The sequence below is a fragment of the Lupinus angustifolius genome, unplaced genomic scaffold (genome assembly GCF_001865875.1).
Source record: "Lupinus angustifolius cultivar Tanjil unplaced genomic scaffold, LupAngTanjil_v1.0 Scaffold_49_39, whole genome shotgun sequence".
NCBI classification, from domain to species: Eukaryota; Viridiplantae; Streptophyta; class Magnoliopsida; order Fabales; family Fabaceae; genus Lupinus; species Lupinus angustifolius.
Window position 1 is genome coordinate 36,645 of NW_017722209.1, and position 12,314 is coordinate 48,958.

At 34.7% G+C, this 12,314-nt stretch overlaps 1 protein-coding gene across 1 annotated transcript; it reads left to right on the forward strand.

The window, feature by feature from the left end:
• Positions 1 to 561: 561 nt before the first annotated feature.
• On the forward strand, positions 562 to 2,514 carry LOC109338934. The gene is made up of 3 exons (XM_019576286.1): positions 562 to 1,388; positions 1,680 to 1,744; positions 2,308 to 2,514. The coding sequence occupies exons 1-3, from the start codon at positions 899 to 901 to the stop codon at positions 2,470 to 2,472; spliced, it is 720 nt and encodes a 239-aa protein (XP_019431831.1). The 5' UTR covers positions 562 to 898; the 3' UTR covers positions 2,473 to 2,514.
• Positions 2,515 to 12,314: the final 9,800 nt, after the last annotated feature.

Sequence of the window (12,314 nt, forward strand, 5' to 3'; positions counted from 1 at the left end):
GGTATTTTATCCTGAGTTTCAGTAAATGTTTTTTATAAAAAAATTTTTATAACCAATAATATCCTTTCATTTAATGGGTCAAGAATAATTTTTTTTGGCTATGCGTACATGTTTCTATAAATAATTGACGCTCGCAGGAATTGAATACTTAATTTGTGTATTTGAAAATTTAGTAAATAAACATATTATTGGTGAATAGTAAATATTAATTGGTCAAACACGAAATTTTCTATATTTTATAATTTATCTTATTATTTTTGTCACGGATAAAAAAGAGACATTTCATTAAAATTTGATAACTCGTTTTTTTAACCAGAATTGGTGAGAAAGATACTTCTTTCTCTTTAATAATTACCGGGAACTTATATTTCCGTAGTTTAATGATGAAATGTTTTATGGTCTTCATATAGTGATTCTCACATGTAAACGTAGGACGTAAAAGAGAACAATTTTCAGCGGTAAATCAAACTAACGGTTTCCTTCCTTTTCTTTCACAAAACTGCTTTTTAATTAGCGATTTTTTCCTCTATATTTTCTATTTCTTCTCTCCCTCCCATCATGTATTTCTTAGTTGCTAAAAACCTAAGAAAAAATAGAGAAGATAATGCAAAAAACAGAAGAATGTTCATAACGGATTATTAAAACAAGAAACAAACAAGTAAACAGACATTGAATGCAAGCTCCAATAAAATAAATATAACCTCCTGGAACCATCATTGCCTCTTACATTTCCGTTCTCTACCAGCTAATATTTTTCTTCTTTATATCCTTTTAACCAACATATATTGTTGTTAACCCTTTCATTCCATCAAACCCATTCTCCCATTCTGTTTATTTCCTATTTTCCCTCTCCCTGAATCCTCCTCCATTCTCATTCTTTCCTTCATTTTCCTCTGTCATGGGTTGCGGCAATTCCACACTGGAACCAGAAGAAGCTTCCCCAAGTCGCCGTCTAAACCGGCACAATCGTCAGCGTACCATTGTTCCACCCATCAATAATAAAGATTCTGACGATGACGACGGTGCTATGGTGGTTATGAATCCATTGCGTGATGATAAAGAAGAAGCGAAGACGGCGAAGGGGGTAGGGTTAAATGAGAAGTTGAAAGAGAAATGTGTAATGAACAAGAAGGAGGAGGAAGAAAATGTGGTTTTAAATAGTGGAGGTGGGAAAGAGGAGCATGTTGGTGATCATGACATTCATGAAGGGAAAAATGTAAAGAATAATGAAGAAGAACAGGAAGAGGATAGTGATAGGGATGATAGCTACATTGGGCCAGGGTCACCAAGTTTTAGGGATTATTGCATTGATTATGACTCTACTAATCGAAGTTCTATGGCGGATTCCAATGATTATTGTGACTCTGGGGACAGCACCATGAATTGCAGTGAGTTTGTCTTGTCACATATATTTTTCAGAGTTTAAATTGTGGTTTTTGTCAATTGCCAAAACTACAAGCCATACGACTACCATGTTGTTGGGGAGACTTCAAAACAAACCACAATTACGACCATGTTTTTTCATCATTGGTTTTTTCTTCATGTTTGCATTGATAATAGAATAAGGAGGTTTCATCTCTAAATCATTAGCATTGGTTCACAATTGGCAATAATACATAGTTGCTAATTAATTTGAATAAGACAAGACTATCAATGGACTCCGGTTTTTTCTTGTGCAGGTGGTCATGATTCAATGAATAGAAAGACTATGCCAAAAAATGAGCCAAGTGTCAACGCTAATAAGGTAAATAATTTTGGTTCTATAGCCTAATTGATTTGCATTTATTTTGATAGTATTTTGGATAGAAGTTTTATTTTTATTTTGTTCCTCTAAGATATTCTTTTCCTCGTAACAAACAACTTTCTTCAAGAAAATCAAGTAATGAATTTTGAGTGTAAACTAATTTTATTTTAATTTTAAATTTTACCATTTATACTATATGAAAATGATATTTTATAATTAACTCATTGTGATTGATGCAATTGTATTTTTAAATTAAAGCTATTATATTAATATCATTGAGCTACCATCAACTACTGATTGGTTCATTTGTTACATGTGTTTGATTTCAATTAAACATTATTTCGAGTTGAAGTTTTGTATATGAAAAAAATTCTGAAAAGAGAATTAGTCTCACAATGTTTTATCTCCTATGAAATATACTGGATCTAGGGAAAAATGTTTGAGTAATTCATCGAGGCTTGCACACCAGCACATCATGTTTATGTTTTCTATTTTTAGTTGTTATACTGATTTGTGTTTTATTCAACATGTTCCTTAAACTGTGGTCTTAAATATTTATGAAGGAATCTGAGAAGAAAGAAAGAAGAGGACGAGGATTCAGAAATGTTATAAACGGTGGAAAGGGAAGAGGTGGGAGGAGAAATCTTCTAAACTTTTCTTGCTACAACTCTAGCAGTGAGTCCAATGCTGAAGGTTCTATGAACAAAGTAGTTGGAAAGACTGTATGAGGGCATGAGAAATCATATACATCCTGAATAGAGTTATTATTCCCCCCCCCCATTATTGTCACGATTTAAGGTTGTCCAATTCATCTCTGAGGTTAAGACTGTGTGATGACACAATAAATATTTGCTGAAATGTAACAAAAATTTTCTAGAGAAAACTATAATAATGTGGTAAGAAAAATAAAATATAATTTGTGTAGAGCGAGTTCTAGCCAACTGAATATAACTTGTATTATGAAGAAATTGTGTCCAGCATTCATTGGAGTTGGTGGAAGTGATATTGAGTCTATAAATCACTGCATCAAAAAAGTATCACTACGCTAGATATGTAGTTTAACAGTGCATATTTCAGGTATATAACAGTGCTTTTTGGCACGGTCTATGTGATCGTAGTAGTATAAATCTTTCTTTAGCAACGCATTCAAGGGCATTATTGTATGTAAACTATACAATAGCGACACCTCCATTGTGAGCTGTTAGATATGTGACCAATACAACAGCACAATGTAAACAATGCGATGTTGTCTTGTATAAATACAACAGGGCATATTGTAGGTAGCGCTGTTGTATAGGCCACATATATAACAACGCACATTTAAATATATATGTACAATACAATACAACAACACATATTGTTGGTTGTGATGTTATATATATGGCCTATACAATAGCACTATATACAATATGCACTGTTAAATTGCATATACAACTGCGCACGGAGGAGCTTCCAATAGCATGCGCTGTTGATTATTGCACACCTGCGTATACATTTATGAAACACAGAGGACACACATTCTCAACATGACACATTAATACCTGCATATACATTGATCAACAAGACATATTTATTCTCAACAACAAAGACATATATTCTCACCAGCACAGACACATTAATACATGAATGTATATCCAAATAGTTTGTATTATACATAAAAATCAATACAATACAAATTACAAACAATATTCTCATGCCACTTATTTTTGGTAAAGAACATAAAATTACATACAAAGATATGCATCTACTTTTTCCTTTTCTTTGATCTTTTTTGGCTTGTAATATCGTTATTTGAAGGAATATATTGATTCACCCAAAGCCCTTCATTGTGATCATCTCTTGTATATAAATCATCATATTCCTAGTTGGTCCACTCTCACGAAATTGTGACATCCCAAAAAAGGATCATCTTCGGTATCAATATCTTCATTTTCTTGGTCATCAATATTATTAACGATTATTTTGTTTGTCAAAAGAATAATAGACCATTTCTTATTAGCTGGGTCACTAACATAGAATAATTTTTGAACTTGTGATGCTATAATAAATGGCTCATCTTTATATCCCGACCGATTAAGATCCACCTGCATGAACTCTAACTCATCAACTCGAAAACTATTGTTGTTATCAACACACATACAACAAAAAATCGACAATCAGAACATTGTGTAATGCAATCCCATATTCGTTCAATGATCCCAAAGTATGACATACTCGCATATATTGGGTTTCTATCTTTGGCACTTGGCATATGCAAAGTACGAGCAACAATAGTCACACCACTATTTTGCATTTTACTTTGATCATCTTGTTTTTCGTATAAAATGTGAACCCATTAATTAGGTAACCAATGTAGGATAAGACATTAATACTTAGACCATTGGCTAACAATTTCAATCTTTCGGAAATCGAATGTGCATTTGTATTAAACTCCTCAACAATGTGATTTTTTAGCCACTTTATGAAACACCGATTATGCTCTTTGGAAATCCAATTTTCATTCTTACTTGGGTAGACTTCCTAAGAATCTCCTTATGTCTTTCAACATATGGCTCAACCTCGTCGGCGTTATGTAAAACATATAAGTGTTCTTGCTCCAATTCGGTTCTTGAGATGGTGAGTATTTGATTCCAAGTAATCCCTTCACCTAATGTTCTTTTCTCATAGCCAGGCTTTGGAATGCCTATGAAATCACCATCGATAAGGTATCCAGTACAAAATCAAGAGCTTCTTCAACAATATATCGCTCAATAATACAACTCTCTGGTCTTAATCGGTTCTTCACATAGCCTTTTAATGTCTTCATGTAATGCTCAAAATAGTACATCCATCTCATATAGGAAGAGCCACATAGTTGTGTCTCTCGAACAAGATGAATGCTTAGATATACCATTATGTCAAAAAAAGATGGTGAGAAATACATCTCAAGCTCACACAAAGTTAAAACAATTTGTATTTGCAATGTAGGTAATTTCTCAGGGTCAATCACTTTGCTACAAATTGCCTTGAAGAAGAAGCATAACTTAGTTATGGTTCCTCGCAATTTTTTAGGTAACATAGACCTTATGCCTATAGGCAAGAAATGCTCTATGAGTACATGACAATCATGAGACGTAAGACCTTTTAACTTTTGGTCTTTTATTGATACGAGGTTCCGAATGTTGGAAGAGTACCCCTCTGGAACTTTAACCCCGTCGAGAAACTTACAAAATTCTATTTTCTCCTTCCTCGACAAAGTATAAGCTGCTAGATGTAGATATATACATTTTCCCTTCATTATCTGTCCCAATTACTTTCTTATTCCCATGCTAACCAAGTCCAATCTTGTATTTCAGCCATTTTTCGTCATATCGGGGACATTGACTAAGGTACCAAGGAGACATTCAAATACATTTTTTCAATATGCATAATATCGAGGAAATGTCTTACATATAATGAACTCAGATATGACAATTCAAAGTAGATTGAACTTTTTTCCCACCCATTTGTGACAATTTCTTTTGCAAAAGGTTTACCAAAGTTATTATTCAAACCTTTTACCTTTTGAAATAATTGGCCACTCGTCAACGACCAAGGAGCACGACCTTCTTCATTGTTCCCATTGAATGCTTTTCTTCATCGTCAATAATGATGATCAGAATGTAGAAATCTACGATGTCCAAGGAAGACATTCTTTTTATAGTGTTCCAACCTCCTAGAATGAGTATTGTCTTCACACACAGGACATGCAAAATGCCTTTTATACTATATCCTAACAAATTGCCATATGTAGGGAAATCACTAATTGTGTCGAACAACATAGCCCTCAAGTTGAATATTTCCTCTCTATGCGCATCATATACATTTATACTTGTCTCTCACATTTGCTTCAAGTCTTCAATTAATGGAGCCAAGTATATGTCTATGTCATTTCCTGGTTGTTTAGGTCTAGAAATTAACATAGATAACATCTCATATTTGCGTTTCATGTATAGAGAAGGAGGTAGGTTGTATATCACCAACATCACTGGCCATGTACTGTGGGAGCTACTTTTAACACTATGTGGGTTAATTCCATCAGTTGACAATACAAGGCATAGATTTCTTGATTCTTGACCAAAACTAGGATAATCATGATCAATGTTTTCCATTAAGGAGAATCTGCAGGATGCTGAAGCTTGCCATCTTTAGTCCTTGCATCAGCATGCCATGTCAAGTTCTTTGCATCTTTAGCATTGCTGAACATACGCTTAAATCTTGATTTTATGGGAAAATACCACACCATCCTTTTGGGAATTGAGTCTTCCTTCGTATAACGTGCTGCATTACATTTGGGACAAAACTTAAACGAAGCATACTCGTTAAGAAATAAGATGCAATCATTTTCACAAGCATGTATCCTACTGTAGTCCATGTCAATGGAGCATAACATTTGTTTAGCATCATAGGTTCGAGAAGGGAGCACATTATCCTCTGGTATTATATCCTTCAGAAGTGCAAGTAGGTCTGTGAAACTCTTATCACTCCATCCATTAAATGATTTCAACTTATACAACCTTGCCACCGCTGCTAATCTAGTGTATTTAGTACAACCATCATATAATGGTTTCTCAGCATCACTTATCAACCACTGAAACATCTCAGGACAATCTTGAAGATCCTCTTCGACAACGTTTGCCATTTCCTCAAAATGATCCCCTTCATATGCATTTGTCTCAGGATAATCCATACCATCTATTTTCCCACCATGCCTTGTCCAACATGTGTAACTCTGATTGCTATCGTGACACACTAGATGAACTTTTAACTCAGTAGGAGTAACTCGGTTGGAATAGTAACATTTTAGACAAGAACAAACAATTTTATTCGTGTTTTCAGCATTATCAGTAGCAAACCTAACAAAATATTTGACTTCATCCTCACACTCCTTTGTCAATCGATTGACCCTCATCCAATTTCGATCCATTTTATAGAAAAGAATTGAGAAAAATATTAATGAGTTAATCTATAGTTCTTATGTATTCTCCTCGTAAATGGTAACTAAGGGATACATTACATTTTAACAACACTCAATGAGTTAGACACTGTTAAATGATAGGCGAAATTCATGAGAATGACATTCAACAACACTCAATGAAGTAGACAATATTGTATCTATACAATCAACATCGTCTAATGAAGTAAACTCTGTTAATTTTATGATGTACATATTCAACAACATTTAGTGAAGCAAGCATTGTTGATTGTAACCACTACACCAGAGTTGCAGTTCAACAACGCATATTTTAGATGTGTAACAGCGCTTTCATGCGCTTTCTGTTTGACTACAGTAGTATCTTGTCATGATTAACAACGTTTACCAAATGCTGTTGTATTGAATATATACCATAGGGCATCACATAAAAAGTATTGTCATATATTGCATAAATACAACAACGCATCGTATACACAATGTTGTCATATATGTCTTACATAAACAACGCATTTTATAAGCGTTATAAACAACGCCATTTTTTGCGTTGTTGTTTTGCATATATATAACAACACATTATTAGAAAAACGATGTTTTATTATTCATAATATTCTCACACAACACCTACCTACAATAGCGCAACACACACATAGCACTATTGTATGAAGAATATACAATAGCGCAATCTATAAAAAGCGACATTGTATTAATCCTTTACAACAATGCATTCTAGGGTTTCCTCTAGAATTCGCTGTTAATTTATAGAAATTAATACTAACATATACATTTATTAGCATCACATACATTCTCAACAACATAAACATGTATACATTCTCAACAACATAGACACATTAATACATGCCAAAAGTTTGTTTTATTAACATCAATACAATACAAACTACTAACAAGGAATATCATGCCAATTATGTTTTGACAGAGAACATGACTACAAATAAAAAAATTATGCAAATTACAAAGAAATAAATTATATAAATTACAAACAATCAAAAGTAAGTTATAATTATACAAAGACTACTTGCATCTACTTTTTCCTTTTCTTGGATTGTTTTTGGCTTGTAAGATCATCCTTGTTTGCAGGAACATACTGATTCACCCAAAGCCCTTCATCGTGAACATCTTTTGTATATAAATCATCATCCGTAGTTAGTCTGCTCTCATCCGACTGATATGTCCCAAAAAAGGATAATCTTAATCAATATCTTCATATTCTCGGTCATCAATATTATTGATGATTATTTTGTTAGGTAAAAGAACAATGGACCATTCCATATCAGCTGGGTCACACACATAGAATACTTGTTGAGCTTGTGATTCTAGAATAAATGACTCATCTTTATACTCTGACCTATTAAGATCCACCTGTATGAACCTAACTCATCAACTCGGAAGCCATTATTGGTATCAACCCACATACAATAGAAAACCGACATCCGAAACATTATGTAATACAATTCCCATATTTGTTCAATCACCCCAAAGTATGACATGTTCACATATGTTGGGTTTCTATCTTTTGCACTTGACATGTGTAAAGTTCAAGCAAGAAGAGTCACACCACTATTTTTCATTTTACTTTGATCATCTTGTTTTTTCGCATAAAATGTGAACTCATTAATTAGGTAACCAATGTAGGATAAGACATGAATACTTGGACCATTGGATAATCATTTCAATCTTTCGGAAATCGAATGTGCATTTATATTCAACTCCTCATCAATGTGATTTTTTAGCCACTTTATGAAAAACCGATTATGCTCTTTGGAAATCCAATTTTCATTCTTATTTGGTAAGACTTTCTTAGCATCTCCTTGTGTCAAACATATGGCTCAACCTCGTCGGCATTATGTAAAACATATAAGTGCACTTGCTCCAATTCGATTATTGTTATAGTCAACATTACATTCCGAATGATACCTTCACCAAATATTATTTTTGCATACCAAGGCTTTGGAATGCCCATGAAATCACCATCGGTAAAGTATACGATACAAAAGTCAATAGCTTCTTCAATAAAGTGTACGTTTTCCCTTCATTATCGGCCTTAATTCCTTTCTTATTCCCATGCTATCCAAGTCCAACCTTGCATTCAAGCCATCTTTGGTCTTACCAAGGACATTGAGTAAGATACTAAGGAGACTTTCAAACACATTTTTTTTCAATATGCATAACATCGAGGAAATGTCTTACATATAATGAACTCCAATATGGCAATTCAAAGAAGATTGACCTTTTCTTCCACCCAATTTTGACAATTTCTTTTACAAAAGGTTTACCAAATTTATTATTCAAACCCTTTAGCTTTTGAAATAATTGGTCACCTGTCAACGACAAATGAGCACGACCTTCTTCATTGTTTCCATTAAATGCTTTTCTCCATTGTCGATAGTGAGGATCTGAATGCAAAAATCTACGATGGCCAAGGAACACATTCTTCTTATAGTGTTCCAACCTCATTAAATGAGTATTGTCTTAACATACATGACATGCAAAATGTTCTTTTGTACTATATCCGGACAGATTACCTTAGACAGGGAAATCATTGATTGTGCCGAACAACAAAGCCCTAAAGTTGAGGCTTTCTTCCCTATACGTATCATATACTTTTATCCATGTCTCCCACATTTGCTTCAAGTCTTCAATTAATGGAGCCAAATATATGTCTATGCCATTTTCTGGTTGTTTAGGTCCAGAAAATAACATAGATAATGATAAGTGCCAAACGTACCTAAAATTCATACACTTTTCTGGCACTTATCTTAAGCATAATTGAGAAAAACCAACTTAAAACAATACTTTTTGTATAAAATATCACAATCTTGTATATTTGTATGCGTATTTCTTTTTTTAAATGTATTTTATAGGATTTAGAATGAAGAAGAAAGAAAGACTCATGGTCAACAAAGCAAAAGAAGTCAAAGATCAAGATGTTCAACCAGGCAACTAAGCATGGGATAAGCCCCACTGCTGACCTGGACACCAGCCTGACCTGGTCACCAGCCTGACCTGGACCAAACTGCTCAACTAGGCAACTGAGTGGACCTGCTTAGCCGCTCAGCCTAGCAACAAACTAGACCTGGCACGGTCATATATTCAGCTTGACGCGGTCAGACATGAGCTTGGCACCAGCCCAAGCTGCTGAACAAGCAGCTCATCGGTCCAACCAAGCAGCTCAGTAGAGAACTAGACTCCTAACCAGATCAGCAAACACTAGGCCACGTCCCAGTCAACACGGTTAGAAGCTGCTGAACGAGCAGCTTAGCGGTGAAGCAAGTGCGTTGGGCGGTGCGTACCAGATTTGACTTAACCATCAAGCAAACCATGGAGTCATCCATGACCTCACCTAAAGTAGCCCACCATAGGCTTTTCAGAAGTAGCTCACAATAGCTGGTCTCATAGCCCACAACTAGCTTTGATGAGTCATGCACAAGGAGGTGACTAAGCTACTTGGTCAAGGGACCAAACCCATGCTGGAGGGTTTCAGCATAAATGGATCTTTGTCAACGGACTTCAGCAGCAGCATAAATGGATCTTAAATGCAATTATAGGCGGACAATTAATGGCTAAACCACCACAGGAAGCAATTGACATTATCGAATCCATGGCCTTGAACGATCAGAAAAATCAACACCAATGAAGGCCACCACCTAGGCAAGGTGGAATGCTTGAACTAAACTCAGCTGATGTTGTATTGGCCCAACATAAACTGCTTCAACAACAGTTAGAGGAAGTAACCCAGAAACTCGATGATCTACCAAATGCATAAAAACTAAAAAAAAAAAAAAAAACAGGGCCCAAAACATAGTCAAAAGTCTTGGTCAAAGCTCATTACTCGGTCAAGCCTAGACCACTGACCCACCACTTAGCGTGGGGGACCATGCGCTCTGCGCAGGTCTGACTAGACCAGGAGCTTTGGAACCAAAAATCCCTCAAAAGAGGAGTTTTTCTTAAATTTTTGACCGAAAATTCTTGACCAAGGACTTCCAACTCCTATATAAACACCCATTATTGAAACACAAATCATCAAGCAAAATTTGCAAAACTCATCCTTACACAAAAACTTTTTCTCTCAAAATTTCAAGTTTTCTCTTTAACCTCATCATGTAAGTTTTCCTTCTTAATTATTTTCTTTTGTAAATTTCTTTTATGATTATTCAATCTTCTTCAAATAAAATGTGTAAGAAGTTTAATTCATGAAAAATCTATACACTCATGCACATTTTTGAGTTTTAACTCTTTTAGAGTTTTTCTTGTGTTTTGCGGACTCTTCTTAGGAATTTCCGAAGTTCATCAAGGAGAGGAAAGGAAGTCTCAAGGGAGAGCAACAACTCCAAAATAGTTTGCGATGGACAAGCAAACGAACCAGGATAAAAATTGTGTTGCAGAATTTTTCTTTCTCTCTCTCTCTCTCTCTTTATTGTATTTAATCGGTTAACTTGTATAGTAGAATTAATTGCTATATTCTGTATAAATTGCTCAACCAAAGAAAATGTTTTCTTTGGACGTGGTCAAACAATTTTTTGCCAACTCAATCACATCAAGTGAGGCAAGGAGAAATAGTTATACTTGGGTAAATGAGACTCAAGTTTTCTACAACAAGCAAGTAATCAATGAATACTTGGATAACCCATGGAATCCAACAAGTGATGAACATGACTTGTGCAACTTTCAAACGAAGCTTAATGCATCCTATTTGGGTGAAGAAGAAAGTCATGAAGAAGAATATATTAGGAAAAGTCTATGTTTGGAGGACTTGGAGCTCAACATGTTTGGCTTTGCTTCTTAAAAAGAGAAAGAAAAACTCAATCTTCAAAAAAAAAAAAAGAAACAAAAAGATTGAGAAAAATAGAAGGCAAGGTTCAAAGAAGTTAAAGAGGTTGGAAAACAATAATGGGAAAAATAAGAGTAAAGTATTCCATTGAGAAAAATTTCAAAAATGCTCTCTTTTTTAAACCTAGCCTTGAAAATGTAGAAAAACCATTATCCAAACCAAGCCTCATTACAACCAAAACGAATATATTGGTGCGGTAATCTCAGATGCTATTTGGGATTGCATCAACAAAGGTATCCCTTCAATTATTCTTCCATCTTTTATCACTTATTTGTGCAAATTTCAAAATGTGCCTGAACCCTACAACGAAATAATGGCTCTCAGATCCGAAATCAACCATGCTTATGTCAACAAAAATTGCAAAGAAAAAACCCTTTCCCAAGCTCAAACCGAGGTTAAAAAGAAATTTGGTGACTTAAACCCAAAACGACCAAGTGAATATGGGAGGACCATGAGTTCTAAGGTAGATGGCATAATAAAGGAACAACGAATGCAAAATTTGCAATAAAAGGCATGCTACTTTGGGCTTAAGGGCATATACAAAAGTTTGCATAGTATTTTTTGGGAAGAAACGTAATTTCATGGGAGGATCCTATGAAGATTTCGTAGCAATGACTAAGTAGCCCGAGGGGAGGTCCTAAGACACAAGTGAAGAGAAAGAAAAGGAAGATAATGAAGAATGAGAAAAAGCTTTTCCGGTTGTTTCTTTTCCCTAAAAATTTCAACTTTCATATTATGTTGGATTTCTTTATGTTATTGCCCATTATGTT

Coding starts and splice junctions, on each gene's coding strand:
- LOC109338934 (XM_019576286.1), top strand. CDS start 899: ATGGGTTGCGGCAATTCCACACTGGAACCAGAAGAAGCTTCCCCAAGT. Junction 1,389..1,679: donor GGACAGCACCATGAATTGCA/GTGAGTTTGTCT, acceptor TTTCTTGTGCAG/GTGGTCATGATTCAATGAAT. Junction 1,745..2,307: donor CAAGTGTCAACGCTAATAAG/GTAAATAATTTT, acceptor ATATTTATGAAG/GAATCTGAGAAGAAAGAAAG.